A 24044-nucleotide genomic window follows, 5' to 3' on the forward strand; every position below is an offset into this window, starting at 1 on the left:
ACCATGAAGCCTTTTGTCCTCCAGTGCCCCCCCCCACCTCTACCTCCACTGGCTCATCGAATTTGTCTTTAAAAATCACTTCAAAGACACCTTTCCTGTTGCTTACCCAAGGATAATTTACCTGGCTGCACTTGCCCCAGGTGTCAGAATTGCTAGTGTTAGCCCTAAACCATAAGACAGAAGGAAGTCATAAGGGCTGCCTCTCCTCCCCCACTCATACCTTTCAGAAAAGGATAGACCCAGGAATGTATAAACTGTTATTCTAAAGGTAGGTGAATTCTAAGCCCACCCTTAAAGGCTCAGTGAATTCATGCACGAAACAGCGATGTGTCATATTTCATGTTCACCCCTGCCCCGGGGCCTTGGCAGGGGAAAAAGTTGGTGTTGGGGCCCCCAGAAGTGGGTCTACCCTCAGAGCCATCCAGAGGAGTCCAGACACTTACATAGCACTTTGAGGCTGACAGGGGCTGAGGAGGCACTCCCCAAGGACCCCTCAGCATGACATTGGTACACCCCTGCATGGCCACTGGTCACCTGGGAAAACACAAGCATGGGTTCTGGACCCTCCTGCAACCATCGAGAATTCCAGGACCACGTGTAGGTGGCGTTTTCTTGGGCCTGGCCGGTCAACAGGCAGGTCATGTTGAGGGAGGCTCCTTCATGAATCTCCAGGCCTGGCTCCACCGTGATGCGAAGACCTGAGGAACAGCCCGATGGGAGCAAAAGTAACAGCGACGGTGACCACAATAATGACACGGTTTACTGAGCCAAGAGAAGGTGAGCTCACACTGCAAAGCTTTCATTCAAAAAGCAATCATTTGGTCCATCTGTCCAATGGTATGGAACACAAAACAGCAATTCTAGGGTGAAGACCTGCCCTGGACAAGTTCCTACCTTAATTTGCTCAAAAGTAATAGATGGGTACAGAACTAACAGCAACATGAGAATGATCATAGTTTTACAATGTTTTAAAATCTGCAGGGCTTGTCTGCATTGAAACGTTGGAAATACCCTCCCAGATAGTAAAACAGGCCTTGCTATTCCCTTTTTATGGAGGAGAAAACTGAAGTACTGAGAAGTTTGATTTGATCTTTAAGAAGCAGAAAAAGACGACTACGTGTCTCCTCTAAGGAAGGGATCATTGCCCTTCCGTCCCCCAAAACACCCCCCATCCTGCCTCCTGAGACAGGAGACATTCTGTCCATTCTTGGGTAGTTTAACATTTCCTTATGCCCATCCCCTGTTCACCTCTATGTGACTATTTCACCCTACGATCTCCCAGAGAATAGGAACTAAGCATCTCTTCTCTCAGACTAGAGCTTCAAGAAAGTCGGGGCCTCAACAGAGGCTCCCTGAGGGCAGAGACTATGACTATGACACGAGACCGATGCCTCTGAGGGGCTGTGTCTCCCACATCAGACCATGGGCTGCTTCCTCCATCGAGTCAGGGGTTTGGTTCCTCCCCTCCTCTCCTCTCCTCTTCTCTCTCTCCCTCTCTCTTTCTCTCTCCTTCTCTATCCCCCTTCTTTCTCTCCTTCTCTCTCTCCCTCCCTTCTCTCCCTCTGTCTCTGTCTCTCTCCCCCTCTCCCTCTCTTCCTCTCTCTGTCTCTCTCTGTCTCTCCCTCTCTCTCTCTCTCCCTCTCTATCCCCCTTATTTCTCTCCTTCTCTGTCTCCCTCCCTTCTCTCTCTCTGTCTCTGTCTCTCTTTGTTTCTCTCTGCCTCTCTGTCTCTCTCTCTCCCTCTCTATTCCCCTTCTTTCTCTCCTTCTCTCTCTCCCTCCCTTCTCTCTCTCTGTCTCTGTCTCTCTTTGTTTCTCTCTGTCTCTCTTTGTTTCTCTCTGTCTCTCTCTCTCTTTCTGTCTCTCCCTCTCTCCCTCTCTTTGTTTCTGTCTCTGTCTCTGTGTCTCTCTCTGTCTCCCACCCCCTAGAACACTCTGCAAGACAGATATTTCAGGGACTTTGTCACCCCATCAGACTGAGAATATCAGGAATGCTGTAACTCCACCTGTCCCTGTGCCTTGACCCAGTCCACTTGGGATGCCCAGAACCAAGAAGGACTGACTAAGCCCTCTGTCCCCTTTTCCTAGACCTCCACCCAAGCCCTTCCCCTTACCTTCTCCCCACAGCTGTCCGGTGGTAGTGATGGAGCCAAAAGCATTCTGGGCAGAGCAGAGGTAGTCTCCCTCATCCTGCATGCTGACATCCCACAGCTCCAGTCGGAGGGTATTATGGGTAGTGTGGACACGGCTTCTCCCCACCAGTGATCCGAAGAGACTCTGGCCAGAAGCCACCAGTTCACCATCCCGGGACAGGGCCAGCTGTGCTGGAGGCTCACTGTCCACAGTGCACTGCAACACAGTCACTCGGCCAGCCCGGGTGTCCAAGAAAGAGGTCAGGAACACATCCCTCGGGGCATCTGGGCACAAGGGAACCAGCTTGTGGGTGCAAAGCCAGATGACAGCTGAGCCTGCCTCAGCCCTAAGCCTCCTCTCCTTTAAAGCTCTAAGGACTCCCATGATGTTTTACTCTTTTCCATAGGGTATTTAGAGATCCAATGCAGCGAGTTATTGGGGTCAGCCAACCTGATGTAGGCATTATGGCAGATTGTGGAACTCCCGGGACAAGGACTCTCTCCCGACCTCCCAGAATACAGGGGTCACTCAACGTCATTTTTGGCTGCGTGATCCTGAACGAGCTATAAAGGTTTTCTAAGCCCACTTCCTCATCTATAAAGTGGATGCCATCATACCTGCAGCACTTCTCTCACAGGAATGTTGATGGGATCAATGAAATAACAGATGGCATTTATTAACCTTCGCTCTGTGCCGGGCACTGTGCTAAGCACCGTATTACTATTCTTTCATTTAATCCTCACACAGTCCTGGGAGGGAGGGGCTTGCCCAAGGTCACACAGCTAGTGAGAGTGTGAAACCGGATTTGAACTCAGACCTTCCTGACTCCAGGCCTGGCCCTAACAGTATAGACAACATAAAGTCTAACAGTAATATATTAAGGCAGCTCGTAGATAGAGCGCCGAGCCTGTAGAATAGGACCCTCCCAAAATGACGCTGCCCACAGGAAGCCCAGTGGGTGCCCGCATCACCATCAGAAAGAAGTCTAGCTTTGGAGTAAGGGGATCTGGGTTCCAGTCCTACACTTTCTTTCTCAGAGCCTCAGTTTCCTCAAAATGAGACCTCCTAGGTCTCTTCTTGCTTTAGATTTCTGAGCTGAAGAACCACGAGCCCCAGCCAAAGTGCTGCCTCTAACTGGGCTCCCTCCCTCCCCCTTACACAGGCGCTGCAGAGAGGCAGGCTGGGAACTTCGGACCCCCCGGGCATCTCGGGCCGTGCAGGAGTAGGCACCGGCATCGCGGGCCCTGCTGGTGCCAGGGAGCTGGAGGACGTGGGTGGGCCCCTCCTGGAGCCAGCGGCCATTGTGATACCAGGTATAGATGGTGGGGGGCTTGGCAGCAGGGTCCTCACAGGTCAGGATGACAGGTGTGCCCTCAGGCACCTTGTTGGATGGGGCTATGGACACTCTGGTGACTGTAGGGCAAGGAGACAGAGTGAGGGGGGGGGACTAGCTGGGGAGGGAAGAGACAGGCTTCATGCCTGGAGCCCAGATTCTCAGGGTCCAGTGTGGAGCCTCTTCTTACCACCTCCCCATCCCCATTTACTAATACCTTCCTCCTCCTCCTCCCCCCACCCAAAATCACCTTGTAATTCTTCTGTATATACTTTGTATATACTTCGATTTGTACATGGTTTCTCCCCTGGAATTATTCCGTTCTTCCTTTGTATGGCCAGTGCCTAGCACACTAAAGCAGGAAGCTCACCAGTGCTTGTTTACTGGGTCGGCCCACTGGCCGTCCCTGCGGAAGATATTCCAGGGAAGCCCTAGACACAGCGGCCTAGGCATCTGCCCACATGGTATGACTTGAGGGACACTAATGGGGGGCATTTCATCCCCAATCAGAGGGCTGATGACAGAGTGGAAACAGCTCTTGATCTAAAGTAAAGGACCCGAGTTCTAAATCTAACCCTGCTACTTACTACCTGGGTCACTCCACTTCCTCCGGGCTCAGTGTCCTCATTTGAAAATGAGAAGGTTCCTCTCAGTGATCTCTAATGTCGCCTCTAGATTTAAATCCTTTGATCCATATAGAGAATAGGCCTCTGGAGAGCCAGGAGGGTGAAGCCAGATGTTTGGGAGAACAGGCCCTGTGCCCACCCCTTCCATCTCTGTGAACAGGTGCCCTTGAGGAGCCAACCCCCTATCCAGAGGAGGATTCATCAGGGGAGACAGGAACAGGGGACAGAGGACAAAGGCCAAGAGAGAGGGGGTGGGTTGATGGAGACACTCTTTCCATCATGCTTTGCAGCCTTGCCATCCCCTGTTCTATGCTCACCCTCTAGGTGAAGCTCCAAGGAAGTGTTAGCTTGGCCCAGAGAGTTCTTGGCAGAACAGGTGTAGAGGCCACTCCCGAGGGCCTTCTGCTCCTGGAGCTCAAGGCGAAGGGTGTTAGGGGTAGAGGATGCCCCCAGCCTGGCTGGCCCAGTGGAAGACGAGGCCAGGAGCTGACCAGCCCAGCTCAAAGCCAGTGTGGCTGGAGGTTGGCTGTCCACGGTGCACAACAGCACGGCTGGCTGTCCCACCCGGCTCTCCAGCAGAGATGTCAGCCGCAGGATCCGGGGTGGATCTAGAGGGAAGGAAATCAGAGCAGGGGCACCGTCAAACAGGGACACCTGGGAGGAGGTGACGTGGAGAGCTGAAGATAGGGGAAGGCTCAGACTGACAGGGAGGATGAGGGATAGTGGATCAAGCAGCACCAGTCAGAATGAAACTGGGAGTCAGGACCCCCCAGTTTAGTATGTGACTTTGGCCATCAAGCCTCAGGTTCCTCGGTGGCTCTAAAGTCCTTCTAGCTCTGAAACCCTTACCTCCCTGAGCCTTGGTTTACCCATCTGTAAAATGGAGGAGTTGAATTAGTTGCATTCAGATCTAGGGCAATGATCCCATGAACGTCCTCCCCAGAGTCTCGTACTGAGCTTCCCACCCTCATTCTGTCTTCTCCCCTTCCTCAGGGTCATAACTAGCATATGGCAACAGGAGCTTTGTCCCAGAGTCCCTGCCAGAGAGAAAGGAGCATGCTTCCTCCTCACAGTGACCATCAGCCTTTCATCTCATCGCTACTTCCACCAGCCCACGCTGCCACGTGGAGCTAGGGCCCCCTAGCCCTGAGCCACCCCAGGGGCTCGCCATGTGCTACCTCTTCTCCCAAATCTGCCTTCCCCCCTCCAGTCTCCGGGAAGCAGGCTATTCCCTTCTCCCCAATGTAACTGTCCCTGAGGTTGACCTGTCCTCTGCACCCCAGCACCAGGTGCCAGAACCTCTAGTTACAGCTCCCCACCTCTTCCACGCCAGACTGGGGATCCATCTGGAGTCCCAGCTCCCCTTAATTTGACATGTGCCTTGACCAAATCCCACAACCACTCCAGACATTGCCTTTGTCATCTGTGAAATGGGAATAATCCATCTTGCTATCCCTGCTTTGCCAAGATGGCTAAAGAATCATAGAACTTGACATGGAAAGATGGCATGAGAAGGGAGCCCAGAAAGGGCTTTGGGATGAGTCACAGTTGCTACTCCCATGTGAGATATTCAAACCATTTCCCCAATTTCTAAAACAAAGAAGAGACTCCTCCAAACCCTGTCCTCAGATGCTTTCCCCTACCCTGCCCCAAGTCATTCAAAATCCCTGGAGTCGGCCCACCCTGGGACTCACAGAGAACAGTGAGGCGCTTGGGGGAGGAGAGGCGCGTGCCCCCCTCGTGAGTGTCCACAGCACAGTGGTAAGATGTGGCATCAGCGGCAGAGACATTGGGGAAGAAGATGGAGGAGGAGCCGGGGCCTCCACCCACCCACTGTCCGTTCCGGTACCACGTGTAGTTGAGCTGGGTAATGTCAGCAGCTGAGACCACACAAGTCAAGTTCACGGCCTGGCCCTCTCGAACGGTCGGCGAGGGCGACACCTGGACCACCACAGCTGTTGGGGAGGGAAGGTGAGCCAGGGGTCAGACTACCGGCAATCAGACATACCTTTTCTGGGAGCAGAAACATGCTATTTATTATAAACAGCTATCCCTCGTGTATAAAAAAGAGACAGCGAAATCAAGAGCTAACCTCAAAGTCAAGCCTCACCTCTGGCCCAAGCGGCTTTGCAACCCTGGCCAATGAGCTATTGTTAACATGCTTTTTTGTTGTGAGTTCCAAATCCCCTCCCTCCCATCGAGAAGGCAATATGATACCAGGTATACACATGAAGTCATGCAAAACGTATTTCCATATTAGTGACATTGCAAAATGAGTAAATAAAGTGGAAAAGACCTGCTCCAATCTACACTTAAAGTTCACCAGTTCTCTCTCTGGAGCTTGGGGCCTTTGGAATTGTCGTAGATCACTGAGTCTTTCACGGCTGACGGCCGTACAATACTGCAGCTCCTGTGTGCAGTCTCCTCCTGCTTCTGCTCACTTCACTTCTAATCATCCTATGTCTAAAATGCCTGCCTCCCCCCACTCCACACACTCACACACACACTCACACACTCACACACACACTCACACACTCACACACACACTCACACACACATACTCACACACACTCACACACATACTCACACACTCACACACATACACACACACTCACACACATACTCACACACACTCACACACATACACACACATACTCACACACACTCACACACACACACATAAACACACACATACTCTCACACACTCACACACACACTCACACACACACACACACACACACACATACTCACTTTCAGCACTGAAGGCCACAGAAGCCGTAGCATTCCCAAGGACATTGCTGGCTTCACAGGTATACTCTCCTTCATCCTCAAGCACTACATTTGGGATCTCCACACGGAGGACATTGAAGGCCCGAGTAACTCGGGAAGAGTCAACTCCAACCCTGCTCTCGGAGGAGGCCAGGAGCTGGCTGCCTCTCAGCAGCCTCAGCTGGGCCTGGGGGTCACTGTCCACTTGGCACAGGATGAGGCCCAACCTCCCAGCCTCCAATTCCAGCAAGGCAGTGAGGGTAGGCTGTCGTGGGGGGTCTGTGTAGGGAGAGCAGAGGTGGGGGAAGAGAGATGTACAAGATGGATTCCACTCCATGGACTCTTCTGAGCCCTTGGTCTCTCAGACCCAGGTTCTGGATTCCTGAGGATGGGCACAGCTAGCTTATGGAACAGAGGGGAAATCCCCAGCCTGGTCGCCTGCCTCACATACCTTGTCTCTGGGCACCTGGGGGAGACAAGACTCTCTCTCCCACTTTAGGTTGGGGTAAGTATCCCAACTGCTCTGAGCACAAGAAGAGAGTGCAGGAGCCCTGGGGTTGGGGGACAGACACTATCTGACATCACTGCAGGTTTGAGTTCTGGAACTCTGGGAATGAATTGCTGAGGACCCCTTCCTGTGACCTGGGAGCACAGCCTACTCCTCCCTCCCGCAAGGCTCCCCTTCCCTCTCCCAGACTGCCCTGAATCCTGTAAACAACACCTGGCCTTCCCCTTCTTTCTTTCTCCTTCCCCACTCCTCTTTTCTCTGCTTTCCCCCAACTCTTCCTCTTTCCTAGATACCCTCCACTGACAACTCTTCTTTCTCCCTTCCTTCCCCCACCACAGGGGCAGTACTTACAGGATACATGAAGGCTGACTGGGGAGGCGATACTGGCAGCCCCACCTGGAGCCCGGGCCTGGCAGTGGTAGGCACCACCCTGCTCAGCAGTGATGGAGGGAAAGCGGAGTGTGGACATGGTAGGCTCGGGGAGGTGCCTACTGTCCCGGTACCAGTGGTAGGTGGTCCCATCAGGGGTTCCCCCTGTCACTTTGCAGCTCAGGGACACGGCCTCCCCTTCACGAACCTCCAGAGATGGTGACACCTGAACCCAAGCAGCTGGAAAGGGGGAGGGGGAACAGAGGGTCAGTGCCTGTACAGTCCTCACTGTGTTCCATGCCCCCTGCAAGCTGGACACAGCGCTCCACTTCACATAGAGGAAAAGCCAATGCAGAGAGCAGGACAGGGAATCTTCGGAGGATCCCACATCCTTAGGAAAGGGTGGGATTTAATTCAGATATAGGTGAGAATCTGGCAGCAGCTCAAGGAATCCAGCATGAGAAGAAACACAGAGGGAAACCACAAGCCTGGGAATCAGAAGACCTGCTGAAGGCACAGCTCCAACATTACACAAGAAGCTTCCCTTCTCTGGGCCTCAGGCTCCTTATCTGTAAAATGGGGAGACGGGAGGGGCTGATCTCCACAATGGCTTTTCTCAGTCCCCTTTGCAGCTGCTCTGTCTCCAGGCTGTGCCAGGACCCTGTGAACAACTCTGTGGGGGGCCTTGGACTGTTTGTGAGCGCCAGCTCTGGGGAAGTAGATGACAGTGGAAGAGAAGGAAGGTCATCATACACACACACACACACACACACACACACTCACCCATACTCTTACACTTACACACTCACACATGCATACATGCACTCACATACGTGCTCACACTCACACACTCTCATGCACTCATACACACTCATGCACACACTCACGCACACTCACACACACCACACTCACACTCTCATGCACTCATACACACATACCACACACACTCACACACACATTCACATACACACACTCACACACACACATACTCACACATGCACTCACACATACACACATTCACACACACAGAAACTCACTCTTACATGCTCTCACTCACACTCACACACTCACATAGACCCTCACACTCACACACACAAACACACACACTTACACACACACACACACACATTAACCCACACAGTTAACACACCCACACACACTCACATACACTCTCTCTCTCTCACACACACACACTCACATACACACAGACACACACATATACACACACAGGAAAAGAAAGTGAAATGGTCTGCCTCAGGAGAGAGTGAGCCCCCCACCCCTGGAACGCTTGCAGCTTCACAGAAGAACCTTAAAAGCCCTAAATGCCACATTGCAGCCACGCTGACACACTTGCCATTCTTTATACATGACATCCCACGTCCCTCCCGTGTGCCTTTGTCCAGACCGTCCCTTGTGCTTGCAGCCCCTTCTTTCCTCTGCCTCCCAGAATTCCTTGCTTTCTTCAAAGCTCTGCTGCCTGAGAGCTTCTCTTCTCAGTTGTTAGCGTCCTCACTCTCCCAGCCATGAAAATTACTTTGCATTCATTTTGTATGAATATTTTCATTGATTTATTTGAAGAGGAGAGAGAGAAGGAAAGAGAAGAGGAATGGATAGGGGAGGAGAGGGGAGGGGAGGAGAGGAGAAGAAAGGAGGAGAGACAGAGAGAGGAGAGAGACAGAAGAGACAGGGGACATGGAGAGAACTGAGAGATCAGAGAAAGAGCAAGAGAGAAGAGAGAGAGAGGAGACAGAAAGACAGAGACAGAGAGGAGAGAGGGGTGGAGAGGAGGGGGTGGAGAGAGGGGGGAGGGAGAGAGAGGGAGAAAGAGGCAGGGAGAGAGAGAGGGACAGGGGGAGGGAGGGAGAGAGAGGGACAGAGAGAGAGAGAGGAGACAGAAAGAGACAGAGAGGAGAGAAAGAGAAGAGAAATGAGAGAAGAGAGAGGGGTGGAGAGGAGGAGGAGGAGGAGGGGAGACAGGAGGGGGGGAGAGAGAGACAGAGACAGAATGAATGAATAAGCCCCCTCCTTCATTTTAGACAAGGAAATTGAAGTGCAGAGAACTTAAGAGATCAGCCCCACGCCACCGAGCTGTTCCCTCAGAAGCCGAAGGACCAAGGGTCTGGACTTCTGGAAAGAGGCCTCTGGCATGGGAGATGAGGTCAGGTTGCACAACTTGCCCCTCCTACTATGCGATTCCATGATAACTAAACTAAAAGGAAGAATGGAGGGCATCCTTTTTACCCATATTTTAAGAATACTTTCTTCATGGTTTTATCTCTGGTCATAATGCCTTATTTGAAAATCAAATTTATTTTAGTCGAGCTATATGCCAGACAAACTGGGTTTTTTGTTTCTTGTGGCCTCTGTTGTGTAGGCTCTGACATGGTGGTCTATCGCCACCTGGTGGTGCTTATTATTGTTGCGGGGAGAATACATTCCTTCCCAAATCATAACATCTCAGATTTAGAGTGGGAGGGCGCCTCTGAGATCTTTGAGTCCAACATCCTCATTTTACACTAGAGGAACCAGAGATTCCAAGAAGAGAAATGACTTTGCCAAGGTCACACAGGTTGTCAAAAGGGTCAGCTTGGTGACAGGACCTGGAGTCAAAGACCCGACATCAAATACTGACTCAGATAGTTACTTAACCTCTGACTCAGTTTCCTCATCTGTAAATTGGAGATAACATGTACTAGTGCTGCTTTGTGCTTGCCTTTTAAGTCATCATTTCTGTGTACGCTCACAGTCTAACCTTGACAGATGTTATCTCGGCCAGGGTTCGATCCCAGTGTGCCATCGCTTATAGGACAAGGGAAAATCTACTTATGTGACCAGTCGTGGGCTAAAAATTGGGGAAGCAAGCAGACTTTGCTCCTGTCTTGGGCTCCAAAATTCCCCTTGCTGGACCAGTGTTTACAAGACCATTTTCCTCATCGTGTTTACCAGGAGAGTATGACAGACCTCACTACAGAAGTGAGAGCCCTGCTGTGAACTCAGTGAATGGCTGGAAATCGTTAGTGGTTCAGGGTTAACTTGAAAGGTCTACAACGGGATGCCCCAGGGATACCCGGGAGGGCTATAATGGGGTGCTCAAGGGATACCCGGGAGGGCTATAATGGGGTGCTCAAGGGATACCCGGGAATGCTATAATGGGGTGCTCAAGGGATACCCGGGAATGCTATAATGGGGTGCTCCAGGGATACCCGGGAAGGCTATAATGGGGTGCTCCAGGGATACGCGGGAAGGTCTATGGGGTGCTCCAGGGATACCTGGGAAGGTCTACAATGGGATGCCCCAGGGATGCCTGGGAAGGTCTATGGGGTGCTCCAGGGATACCCAGGAAGGTCTATGGGATGCCCCAGGAATGCCCGGGAAGCTCTATGGGATGCCCCAGGGATGCCCGGGAAGGTCTACAATGGGGTGCTCCAGGGATACCCAGGAAGGTCTATGGGGTGCTCCAGGGATACCTAGAAAGGTCTACAATGAGATGCTTGAGGGATACCCGGGAAGGTCTACAATGGGGTACTCCAGGGATCATCTTTGGTCCTATTGCTTTCAACATTTTTATTAGTGATTTGGATGCTGTGCCTTAGAAGCTGTCCTATCTCCTTTGTAGTAAACATCTTCTATAGGTGGTCGAACTATGTACTGAGCAAACTCCTCATCATCTTGGCTCTCTTTCTCTCACATATTAACCTTCCTGTCTATTAACACTGTGCCCTAAGCCATGCTTTCCATGTACTTCTCTCATTGCCCTCCCTCACAGGTCTAGTAAAAAAATCAATCAATGAGTGAACATTTATTAAGTGCCCGCTCTGTGCCAGGCTCTATGCTAAGCACAAATATTATTTTATTTAATTCTTTCAAAAACTCTGCAAAGTCCAGGCACTGCCAGCCCGTTCAGTTAAGGAAGTAGGCTGAGGTGTCGAGTGATCTACTCCTGGTCATGTAGCTAATGTGTGCTAGAGGAAAAGCTTTCCTGACTCCAAGTTCACTTCTTAGTTGCCTAAAAGGAAGGACCAAGGGAGAGAGGAGGGACACACTCACCATGAACTTGAAAGAAAATTGTGGTGGAAGCTGAGCCAAGATCATTAGTGGCCTGGCATCGATAATTCCCAGTGTCTTCTAGTCTTAGTTCCTTGATTTCCATCCTCAGGGAGTTAGGGCTAGCTTCCACCCGGAGCTGCCTGCCTTCCAAAGCCCTAGAGCCAAGGCTGGAAGCCACCAGCTCCTCACCATGGAACAGGGTCACTGACGCAGGGGGACTGCTGTCGACAGTGCAGAGGAACACGGCTACTCGGCCCCCAGTGGTGTCCAGGAAGGCAGAGAGATGGGGGGAATCTGGAGGGTCTAGAGGAGGAAGAGAAGCAGGATTTGGCTAACTCCCCAACCCCACCGCCTAGGCACACCCTCATTATAATAATTAATAAGAGCTATAACACACCTTCAGCCATCCAGTCCAACCTAAGCTCCAACCCATGTTCTAGCGACTCCTCAAACCCAGCTCCATGTTCCAAATCAGCCCATCCTAATTCCAACCAAACTCTCTATACCCCGAACCGCTTCCCTACTGCCCCTCACATCCTAGGCCAGAATTACAGAGCCCCAGAGTGAGAAGGGACCTCAATGGTCATCTCATCCAACCCCCTCCTGTTAGAGAGGAAGGAAAATTTGTTGTTCAGTTGTGTCTGACTCTCCATGACCTCATTTGGAATTTTCTTGGCAAAGGTCCTGGAGTGGTTTACCATTTCCTTCTCCAACTCATTTGACAAATGAGAGAACTGAGGCAAACAGGGTTAAGTGACTTGCCCAGGGTCACACAGCTATTCAGTGTCTGAGGCCAGATTTGAACTCATGAAGACAAGCCTTCCTGACTCCAGGTGCAATGCTGCATGCACTATGGTGCCCCCTAGAGGCTTAGAAAAGTTGTGACTTTCCCATGGTTGCATGGCTAGTCGGTAGACAAAGGTGAGACTCGAACTCAGGTCTTTTTATTCCAAAGCCAATGCCTTTCTTCACACTATTCTACGCTGTATGACCACTGGCCAAGTCCTTAACCTTTCTAAGTCTGTCTCCTCACCTCTTAAATGAGAAAAAGAACATTTGTACTATAAAAACAAAATTAAAATCGCAATATAAACATAGGCTATTAATCCCAGGGATGGCCCCCTGACCTAAACCCCTTCCCAGACACAGCCTTCCCCAAATTCTGCATCTGGCCACACTTCATATCCTGACCATGCCCTAAACCACACTCAGCCTGAGCCTGGCCCCATCCAGCACCAGAGCCAGCCTCAGCCCCAATGCCAGAGCTAGCCCCAATCCCAATGCCAGAGCTAGCCTCAATCCCAATGCCAGAGCTAGCCTCAATCCCAATGCCAGAGCTAGCCTCGTCCAATGTCACAGCTAGCCCCACCCAGCACCAGAGCCAGCCTCGGCCCCAATGCCAGAGCTAGCCCCAATCCCAATGCCAGAGCTAGCCTCAATCCCAATGCCAGAGCTAGCCCCAATCCAATGTCACAGCTAGACTCAGCCCCAATACCAGAGCTTTCCTCAGACCAAGTGTCATCCTCCCAGTCACTCTCTCCCTCCCCACCCTAGCCCACCTTCTTCATCCAGATTCTAATGCATCGTTTGCCCTGTGCCCTTCACTCACACAGCACATGCAGGGCTACTGGAGGGGAGCGCCTCTCCCCTATTTGGGTGCTGATATGGCAGGAGTAAAGAGCAGCCTCTGTCCTTGCCACAGGCCGAAGGACCACAGTTTCTTGTGATCCCTGGGCCCACCGGGCCCCGTCCCGGTACCAAGTGAAGTTCAGAGGAGTGTTGTTTGACTCCCGGATCACAACACAGGTCAGATTGACCTCTTCGCCTTCCTTCACAGTCGGTGATGGAAAGATGACCAGACGGGTGGCTAGGGAGATCAAAGTCATGGAGTCAGGTACGTCTGAAGTTAAGGTCCTGAGGACCATCCTCCCGTCTCCACACCTAACTGCATCCCGTCCTCCAGCCACAAAAGATGGGACCAACAACCTCGTCATCTCTCCCCAGGCATCCATGCACGACTATGCCCAAGAGAGATCAGGGATAACACTGATTGCATCAACCCCTCCGCCTCCATGCGGGAAGCCCGTCACCCACCTCGGACCCAAGTCCTGCTAAGATGCCCCAGCTTGTCAGTATCGAGGCTGGAAATTTACACCATGCGATGTCAGGACTGGAAGGTCCTTAGCAATCTGACCATAACAATCTAATTCAATAGCCCATTTTACAAAGAGGGAAACCAAGGAGCACCCTGAGCACACTAAGACTCACTAGGTCCGCAGATAATTCAGTCGAAAGCTGTAACATCGCTCAGCCTCACTCGAACGTCACTCAGACCCACCAGGACACTCCCATTCACCAAGTACTGACCCACGGCTATGGCCACGCTAGCACCCATCCTCCTTCCCCTTAGACTATTCCTAACTCTCTGTCCTCGGTCCCCCAGCCCATCTCTCCATCGATCCACCCCAGCATCCATCTCTCCAGCTTCCTTGAGTCCATCTTCCCGAACACTCACTCTGGGCTTCAAAGGTCACAGAGGCTGTGGAATTGCCGAGGGTACTGGTGGCCTCACACGTGTACTCCCCTTCATCTTCCAGCACCACATCACGGATCTCCACACGAAGGGAATTGGGACTGGAGGCAGCCTGAGCCCGGGGATGGCTCTGCCCACCTCCACACCCACCCCGAGAGGTGGCCACAAGCTGGTCTCCTCGGAGCAGCCTCAGATCCGCTGGTGGGTCACTGTCCACTCTGCACAAGAGGAGGCCCAGCCTATCGGCCTCCATGTTGACCAGGGCGGTAAGCGTGGGCTTCCGTGGGGGGTCTGTGAGCAGGGAAAAGGCAACGGAGAAATGAGGGATGTGCAGTGGTGGCTATTGTCCTGTCAGACTCAACTGCTATGCACCACACACACACACACACACACACAGTTATCCATCTGACATCTCCCAACTCCTCATCTTTTCCATGACTGTCCCTCACACCTGGAATGCTGACCTCCCTCACCTCTGCCTCCTGCCTTCCTGGGTCACCTTCTAGACTCAATTCAAATCCCACCTTCCGCAATCCCCCTAAAGCTAGCACCCTCCCTCTGGGATTGCCCATTGATCTCGCCTCTATGTCTTGTCTGTACATACTTATTTATGTGTTATCTCTCCCATTAGATTTGGAGCTCCTTGAGCATAGGGGCTGGCTTTTGCCTTTCTTTCTCCCAAAACTAGCATGTAATGTTCCTGACACATAATAGACATTGAATCAATGCTTTCTGAATTAAAGTGAATTAAACTAGTCTGTGAGCTCTTGGAAGACGGGGACAAATTCTTCCCTCGCCCCCTTCCTCCCTTTCCAGGCACCCACCAGTGTCTGGCATCGAGCCCAGGCACCCAGTAGGTGCCTGGAATCAGGCTGGAATCAGTCAGGTTGATGGAGGCAGGGAGGCCAAGAGAAGTCTCTAGCCCACAGCATTCCCTCCCCATCCCCAAAGTCTTGGGGCACACTCACAGAGAACAGTGAGGGTGGCAGGAGGCGAGGTCCGGCTGCTGCCCAGGCTGTCCTGGGCCCGGCAGTGGTAGGAACCTGAGTTGGCACTGAGCACCTTGGGAAAAGTGAGGAGGCTGAGGGGTCCCTCCTTCAGCCACTCTCCGTTCCGGTACCAGGTATAGAGGGCATAGGGCTGGTCACCCTGGGCAGCCACACAGCTCAGCGTCACTTCCTCACCCTCTACCACCTCAGCAGCGGGATCAATTCCAACCCAGGCAGCTGTGGAGAATGTGGAAAGGGTCAGGGACCATGGTGGTTAGCTCATCAGAGCCCCAGCCTCCTGCCTCTGAGACACTACCCAGGCCCAGAATACACTTCAGGCCACCCTGACCTTAAGGCGATACCATCTAGTCCAAGGAACCTTCTGGGATTTCTCCTCTCCTCATCTTTTTTTTTTTAATTTAAACTAACCTTCCTTTTTACTCAGGGCACATTTTTTTAGTTCCAAATAGAGGCTCCCTGAGAGCAGGGCTGGGCCTTAATGCTTAATCCAAGTCTCTACCCCATAGCGTTTACTCAGTATATACAAGAAGAGCCACCTCTAGGAAGGCCTTTGAGGTTCTTGGAAGACAGTCTGGAGTGAATGTCCCCTGCAGCATCCCTTAAACCCTCCCCATGACTGCCCCACCACCTCAGCCTCCATGTCACCCTTACTGTTGGCCCTGAGGTCATGGTTGGAGGTGGCCTTCCCAAGGGCATTGATGGCCTCACACTGGTAGTCCCCGCCATCATCAGCCTCCAGTCCTTGAATATTCAAACGCAGGGAGTTGTAGCCGCTAGAGATACTGAAGCGTTGACTGGGTACATCCTGGGAATTTGAGGAGGCCAACAGCTGGCCAGCATGCAAAAGGGTCAGGTTGGACTGGGGCTCGCTGTCCACAGAGCAATGGATGATGGCTCTCTGTCCCCTCTGGGTTTCCAGGAAAGAGGTGAGCATGGGCATCCTCGGTGGATCTGCACAGGTTAGAGACCAGAGCTGAGTGAGAACACCTGGCCAGGTCCAGGGGCCCAGAGGAAGGCACAGAACTAGGGGAGGATGGTGGCCAGTGTCCCATCACACCTCCTCCAGGAAGCCTTCCAGGATTTCTCCAAGGAGAGTTACTGGCTTCCCCACTCCTAAGCTTTCTTGGACTTGAAAGCCCTGGGGCTGCTGCCTCCTTTCGGTCCACCCCAGGTGCCCTGAAGGAGGATTATGTGAGTCAGGAAATTAAAGTATTATTATCACCAAGGGGAAATGTGGCTGAGAAGGTGTGTCTTTCTCAAGGCTCAAGCACTGTGGAGTCACAGAATCACAGAATTTCACCATTGGAAGTGACTATAGGAACCATGCTGTGATGGGATAGGGTAGGGAAGGTGATCCTAGAGGGAGAGGCTGTTTGGGAAGTACAGAAGGCCCAGGAATCGGGCTGAGTGGAGCTACTGATCTGTGAACGTCAATTTGGAGGCAGAAAGAGCTCACAGAGGGCAAACCCCTCTCATTTAACTGATCCTCAGAGGGAATTGACTTTCCCAAGGTCACACAGCCCAGCTGCTGAAGAGACAGGGAGGGATATGATTTTCTTGATGCCAAGTCTAGGACTGTCTCCACCACACGGAGCTGCTGCTGCCTGGAACAGGTCACATCACACCCCTTAGCTGCCAAAGGGCCGCCCCACCCTTCCAGCCCCAAGCCCTGCCCAGGATGAGGCAACTCACAGGTGACCACTAGGTTAACAGGCAGGGAGGCCTTGCTGCCCTTGGAATTCTGCACCTGGCAGAAGTAGAAGCCGGTATCTGTGCTGCTGACTCGGGCGTACATGAGGGTCGGGGCAGCCAAGTCCTCGATCCACACGTTGTTCTTGAACCAGCTGTAGGAGACATTCTGCTGCTCCCCTCCAGGCAGGGAGCAGGTGAGAGCCACCGCCTGCCCTTCTTGGATGACGCCAGGTGGGTGCACTTGGATCAGTGGATCTGAGGGACAGGCGGGGACGGGATGAGGGAGGGAAGGGGCCGGGCAGGACCTCTGAGGCCAAGAGCTCTCCAAGGGCAGGATGTGCATCTCTCCCATAGGGCTTCTGTGAGGGCAGGCACGAGACCTCAGCCCAGGCGCTGCCTCCCCACCCTTAATCAGCACCTCTGACAGAGCCACCGGGCTGAGCCTCTGGGCCTGACCTCCACGGTTATTCAATGGCCCCAACTTTCCAGTGTCAGGTGCGAATCCAGCCCAGCTTATGACTCAATCCAGCGCCCGTCGGGGCACGTTCTCCGAGAGCTTCAGTTCCAATGTAATTAATTCAATGATGACTTTGTGGCTGTTCAGTCATTTTTCAGTCATGTCCCACTCTTCATGAGCCTATTTGGGGTTTTCTTGGCAAAGACACTGGAGGCATTTACCATTTCCTTCTCTGATTAGGAAACTGAGGCAAACACGCCTGGCTCTGAGCCCAGCACTCTGTGCACTGTGGCACCGCCTAGAGGGCCCAATAACTGCTTAGTACTAATTACTTATTACTGTGCCAACTACCCTGCCAAGTGCTAGGAATACTGACGGCAAAGAAACAGAAATTTTCCTAGTAAGTGGCAAAAGCAGGATTTGAATCCAGATCTCACCTGAGTTCAAATCTGCTCTTCTTGGTCAGTCCTAAACCCAGTGACCCAGTGCTCTGCACTCGGTAGGCAAAGGATCAGTGTTTGTTAAATTGAATTAAAATCTAGCCCTAACCCCACCACATAGTCTGACCTCCTTGATCGAAGCCTCACCCATGAGCCTCTCCCACCTCACCAGGCACCAGCACCAGCTGACGCTCCAGACTCTCATCTTGCCCGAGTTCTTCCTACCTCCCAGCCTAAGGACCAGTTCTTAGCTCATTAGCAAGGCTGACGTGACAGAAAGGGACTGAGATCCCTGAATCTTTACTCCCGCCCAGAAGAGGCGACTGACTCCACCCATTTCCCAGGTCAGCCCAACATGACTCCGCAGGTCCTAGCAGAGAAGGACTTTCCAGAATCCCAGGGGACCACACTTCATAACATCAAAAGCACCATTTGGAGGAACTCACCGAAGATGAAGACAGTGATGGGGGCAGCTGCTCCGGTGCCTGCCGCATTCTCCACCTCGCAGGAGTAGCGCCCATAATCCTCCCATGTGGCCTTGTTCACCTGGAGCGCTTCTTGATTGGCATGGTGGAGCACGCCATCTTTAAACCACCTGAAGGCAGTGGGTTCAGGGTGGCTGCCATTGATGTGACAGGTGAGGGTAAAGGAATCCCCCAGGTAGATGTTCTCCTTGGAGGGCCTTAGAGAGACCTCTACTCCTCTGGGGGCATCTAGAAAGAGAGAAGAGCAAAGTCCATCAGATGGTGAGGTCCTGTGGAAATGAGAGCAGAAGCCACCTTACTGTCACTCCTCCTTGTCGATCCATGCCCCTCTCCTTTATGCAAATTCACTTCTTCCAGAAAGTTCTCCCCAATTAACTCAGACTTTGTGCTTTTACTCTGGGTCCCCTCGGTACTCCCTTCTAAAAGTCCTAAAAACTGTTATACTCCTCTTATTCAATTGATCCATAGTGGGTTCCCAGAGTGAGCCCCTGAGGGCAAAGTTAACCCATGCTGCCCCAGGTCTGCACCACAAAGTACTTGCTTGCAATAACCCAGCAGGTGTGGGAATATTGAGGGAGGAGAGGTGGTTGGTTATTGGAGCTCTCCTCCCAACTCTACCAGTATGCTGACCTACACCACTGAAGCACCTTCCCTCCTCTCCTCTATCCATCTTATTCCCTATTGTTGCTTTAAATAGATCCACTGCCAGCCCACTCCCTTCAAGAAGCTTTCCCAGATGATCCCTGCCCATATACCTCTCTCCCTCCTCTAGACTCCTGCAGAACTCAAGAGTACCAAATTCTGAGCAGTCCTATTTTGTTCTCTGTTTCATGGTTGAATCTGTTATCTTCTGGTGAGGTGAAAAGAGTTAATTTTGTTGTTCAGTCATGGCCGACTCTTCGTGATACCATTTTGGGAGTTTTCTTGGGAAAGAAACTAGAATAGTCTGCCCTTTCCTTCTCCAGCCCATTTTATAGATGAGGAAACTGAGGCAAACAGGGTTAAGTGACTTGCCCAGGATCACACAGCTAATAAGTGTCTGAGGCTGGATTTGAACTCATAAAGAGGAGTCTTCCTGATTCCAAGCCCAGTGCCCTCCCTATTCATTGTGCCACAAAAGTCCCTCTGAAACAGAGCATTTGGCATCCAGAGTGAAGTAAAATTGGATGTGCTAAGAGCCTGTTAAATGATTTTCTTTAATAGCATAATGATGGTACTGCAGAGGGAAGAAAGGAGAGCAAAGAGGATCCAGGGTTCTCATAACATCACTATCCACAGAGTTACACATTGTACATGTTTGTGGACTCTCTCAACGTATTGAACCATTGTGAGGACTTGTTTTTCCTCTCTCTAAAAAAATATTGTTTGTCATATGAGATGACTCTGGAAGAGGGAAGAAGATAACTATGGCTATGGAAGAAATGGAAAATATCAATTAAAACATTATTAAAATAGTGTTTTAACTGTAAAACCCTTCTCTGATTGGAAAAGGCTCTTTGTGGGATTTTTAGAACAGTGGGTTTGGGGGGTTTATATTATCTTGTTTTGTTGCTGTGTAATTTTTCCATTTTTGTTGAGCCTTGAGGAAAAGCAACAGCAAGGTAGAGGGCACCTAGAAGAGCAGTGACCCTCAAAGACCTGCACACAAGGAGTCAGATGAATAGTAAGCAGGGGAACAGGAAGTCTCTGAGGAAGGCCCTCGGAAACTGTGGATAGCTCCTAATGGATATCCTGTGGATAGCTCAGTATGCCAGTAAAGGGTCCCACAGACATGGGTGGGAAAGCACAGTTAGATTAGGCAATGATTGGCAACACTTACAGGTCAGTGAGAAAGGTACCAAACTGCACCTAGGTGTTTAATGGTTCTTTAAATCTTGCCTCAAATTGTATGTCACTGATTTGAATGTCATAATAAGTAATTCTAGTTAATGTTATGCTGAGCCGGTTTTCTAACGCTACCTTCCTAATCTCCTAGTAAAAAGATGACTGAGTATAAAATTGTGCACAATTTCCTTTTAATCCATTTTCCTTATCTAAGCAATTCAAGCCCAAGGCAGTGGCCCAGGCACTACAATCCACCACCACCACCCCAGAGCCAGCAGCTCCCGAATTATGGACTAAATGCCTAGGAGGGAATAACAGTGTCAGGAAGGCTAGTCCTGAACCTCACTAAGACAGGAAACCTAGAGTCCCACAAGCAGACCATACCCCTCCCCGCCCCCTAGAGGGTAGAGACCTGGTCTTCTCCCTCTTCTATTAAAAAAAGGGATTGATTTACTTCTTGGCTCATTTGTCTTTATAATTAAGTTTAAATTATTTATCTCCACTGGGTTTACTTTACCTTTATCCATAGAACTCACCTCCTTTTTGTTAGTTAATAGTTCATTAAATTTAGTTAATTTAATTTTTTAGTCAACTAAAGTTTTTTTTTTAATTCAAATTCAGCAGCAATAGGAAAAGATGTTTTTTTGCTCTGTTTTTTAAGCTAGGCATGATTGTTTCTTTACCTTCCACCACCTGCCCCAACCATCAACCTAGAAAGGCCCAGCTGTGCTTGGGTTACTAGTTTACATTAGTCTGGGAGCAGAAAGAATCTTTTCTCCAGTAAGGGGATGGCAATCCCAGAGATTTTTATCTAGGGAGACATAGGAATAAACAGAGGTGTGAGGCCTAAGGGACCCCAAAGCAGAGGCCCAGAATACTGAAAGAGGATTGCCCTGGAGGCTGACTGGTTGGGCATCAGACATCACTCACATTGCACCTGAAGTTGGATCTGCCCCTGGCTCTGCTTCCCTGCAGCAGAGAACTGGCAAGTCAGCGTCCGGCCATGGTCACGCCAGGATAAGGCAACGCTGAGGCTTTGTTGGGAGATGACACTGGTGGGCTCCAGTACCTGGAGCTGGCTAATGTTGGAGTGGACAGGATCTTGACCGTGCCAGGAGAGGGGAGTCCCATCCTCAGGACACATGTAGGGGGTGGAACAGTTGAAGATGACTTGTGTGTCTTCCCGAAGATGAGCAGGGGAGGTAATGATAGGGCTGCTGGGTTCATCTAGGGTGGAAATGGAACATTTAAGGATGGGCTCACCCCTGTCCCCCTCTCCCACCCCTGAAAAACAATCCCCACTCAGGAGGTAGAAAAGACAAGGTAGGTGTCTTAGAAGGAAAAGTATACAGAGGCCTCCTTTTCTATACCTGTGGTTCCTCGATAGCTCTAGGCCTTTCACTGAAACCTCACACGTCTCTCTCCCACCTCTGAACTGAATTTTAACCTACCGGAAGGAACGAGAAGGCTGGAAAATGAATGAAAATAAGAATACGAATGAGGTGGGGCTGAGAGATGAGGCATGGGGATGGAATTTGTGATTGGACGTGGGCTGTCGTGTTTTAGGAAGGATGCTGACAAGCTGGAGCCTGTCCAGAGAAGGGTGGTGAGCATGGCGAAGGGTCTGGAGATAACGTCATCTTAGGAGCCACGGAAGGAACTGGGGATATTTATACTGGAGAAGACTTAGGGAAGACATGATGGTCATCGTGTGCAAGGGGGACTAGATGGGCTCTGCTGGACCCCAAAGGACAGAACTAGCAGCAGTGGGAATATGCTTCCAAAAGGCAGATTTAGTCTAGATATAAAGATGAGCTACCTAACGGTGAGAGTCACCTAAAAGTGGAATAGTCAAAGGAGGAGGAGGAGGAGGTGGGGAAGGAGGAGTTGGTGAAGGAGGAAGAAGAGGAGGAGGAAGAGGTGGTGGTGGTGGTGGTGGTGGTGGTGGTGGTGGAGGAGGAGGAGGAGGAGGATGAGGATGAGGAGGAGGAGGAGGAGGAGGAGGAGAAGCCAAAATTTACATAGGGATTTAATGATTTCAAAGCTTTTCACCTGTGTTATTTTATTTGATCCTCACAACGATCCTGGGAAGCAGGTGGAATTATTATCCACATTTTACAGAGGAGAAAACTGAGTCTGGGAAAAGTTATGTAACTCTCCCAGGGTCACACAGCTAGTAAATGTGGATTCCTCGTCACTGGAGCTCATCAAAAAAAGGCTGGGTGCCCACTTTGTCACAAATGCTTAAGAGAGGATCCTCATTCTTATAGGAGTTGGATTAGATGGACCTTTGTGGTCCCTTCTAACTTGGAAATTCTGTGATTTTCTGAGTGTGACAGTAGGTTTAGAGATGAGGGATGAGGGAAAGGAAAAACACAAAGGAATGTGTGCAGTTTGGGGATCAATGAAAGTAAATTCTTCCTAAAACTCTCAGTTATCCTAATTGTAATGGAGTGTCATGATAGCTAATGAACTCTTGATTGGTTGTCATTAGGCATGTCCAGCCCTTCATGACCCCAAGCATGCCAATACTGTCCATGGGGTTTTCTTGGCAAAGATACTGGAGTGGTTTGTCATTTCCTTCTCCAGTGGATCAAGGCCAACAGAGGTTCAAGTGACTTGCCCAGGGTCACACAACTAGCGAGTGGCTGAGGCAGGTTTTGACCTGAGGTCTTCCTGACTCCAGGCCCAGCACTCTATTCACTGAACTGCCTCTTATCAGTAATGGTCTTTAAACAGTGGTTGGATGACTTGTCAGGGGTGGTAGGGGTGGTGAAGAATAAATTCTTGGTCAGGAATGGGTTGGATTAGATGGTTTCTGAAGTTCCTTCTAAATCTGAAATTCTGTGGTTGTATGAGGGGGAATAGATAAGGGGGATGGGAGAGGGGGGTAAAGATTCAGAGGGAGGGAGGGACAGCGGATGGCTCCACCTTCCCCAGTCTCACCAGTAACCGTGACTGCGGTGCTCATCTTGGCAGACCAGCTATCCACCCCAATGATCTCGAACCGAAAAGTATAGTCCCCATTGTCATTGGGGCTGAGCTTCCGTAAGAGGAGGTTGCAGGTCTTCTGCCCAGGGTCCCCCAGCAGCACAGCCCGGTCTTTGTAGCCCTGGTCCACTTGTGCTGGGTCTTGGGAATGACTCACCACCGCCTTTCTGTTGGCATTGGAGTAGTCTCGGTACCAGATGGCATTGATACCTTTGTCTGTTTTCACATCACTAGGGAAGCTAAAAGTGCAGGGGATGACCAGACAGGAGCCGAGGACTCCCTGGACTTTTTCAGGGCTGATCACCTTCCAGGAACCCAGGCCTGAGGGAATGAAAGAGGGAAGAGATAAGGGGCTGGAGGGAGAAAAGTCACTGACTTCCTGAATATTCTTAGGGCCAATCGCCTCCCAGGAACCCAGGCCTGATGGTAAAGATAAGGGGGAAGAGGGAGAATCAATCAGTCAGACGCTTTCTTCTCCATCTGCATTTCAGGTTTGAGTTCAAACTAGGTGGATGACCCCACAAGCTAAGGCTTAGGGGAAAGTGTCAGGGGACGCAGGACATCTGCCACACTCCTTTATACCAATCTGAGAAATAAGGCTCTCTAATTCAAGAAACTGGGAGATCTTTTCCCCAATGGGGGGATTTGGGGAAAAATAAATGTATAACTCATGGTAACCCCCTCCCCAGGCACAAACACCTTAGTTTTCCATTGGAATGCAAGCTCCATGAAGGCAAGGAAAGTGTGTGTGCTGTGAGGACCAAATGAGGCCATGGACTTGAAAGAACTTAGCAGAGTCCACGATCCAAACAGGCGTGTGTGGGGACT

At 51.0% G+C, this 24044-nt stretch overlaps 1 protein-coding gene across 1 annotated transcript in view; it reads right to left on the reverse strand.

Annotated features, from left to right (window-relative positions):
* Positions 1–24044, reverse strand: part of SIGLEC1 (sialic acid binding Ig like lectin 1) — a 43855-nt gene that overhangs the window by 10518 nt on the left and 9293 nt on the right. Inside the window, exons 3-18 of the mRNA XM_036752435.1 lie at positions 23172–23537; positions 21156–21452; positions 18363–18629; positions 17020–17274; positions 15979–16278; positions 15286–15543; positions 14300–14608; positions 13394–13651; positions 11785–12087; positions 7720–7977; positions 6843–7139; positions 5786–6046; positions 4409–4699; positions 3291–3545; positions 2114–2416; positions 444–698 (exon numbers count right to left, since the gene is read on the reverse strand). Of these exons, the coding sequence (XP_036608330.1) occupies positions 444–698; positions 2114–2416; positions 3291–3545; positions 4409–4699; positions 5786–6046; positions 6843–7139; positions 7720–7977; positions 11785–12087; positions 13394–13651; positions 14300–14608; positions 15286–15543; positions 15979–16278; positions 17020–17274; positions 18363–18629; positions 21156–21452; positions 23172–23537 (4533 nt within the window). The remainder of the gene's footprint in view (positions 1–443; positions 699–2113; positions 2417–3290; positions 3546–4408; positions 4700–5785; positions 6047–6842; positions 7140–7719; positions 7978–11784; positions 12088–13393; positions 13652–14299; positions 14609–15285; positions 15544–15978; positions 16279–17019; positions 17275–18362; positions 18630–21155; positions 21453–23171; positions 23538–24044) is intronic.

Source organism: Trichosurus vulpecula, chromosome 3 (assembly GCF_011100635.1).
Source record: "Trichosurus vulpecula isolate mTriVul1 chromosome 3, mTriVul1.pri, whole genome shotgun sequence".
In the NCBI taxonomy this organism is placed as follows: domain Eukaryota; kingdom Metazoa; phylum Chordata; class Mammalia; order Diprotodontia; family Phalangeridae; genus Trichosurus; species Trichosurus vulpecula.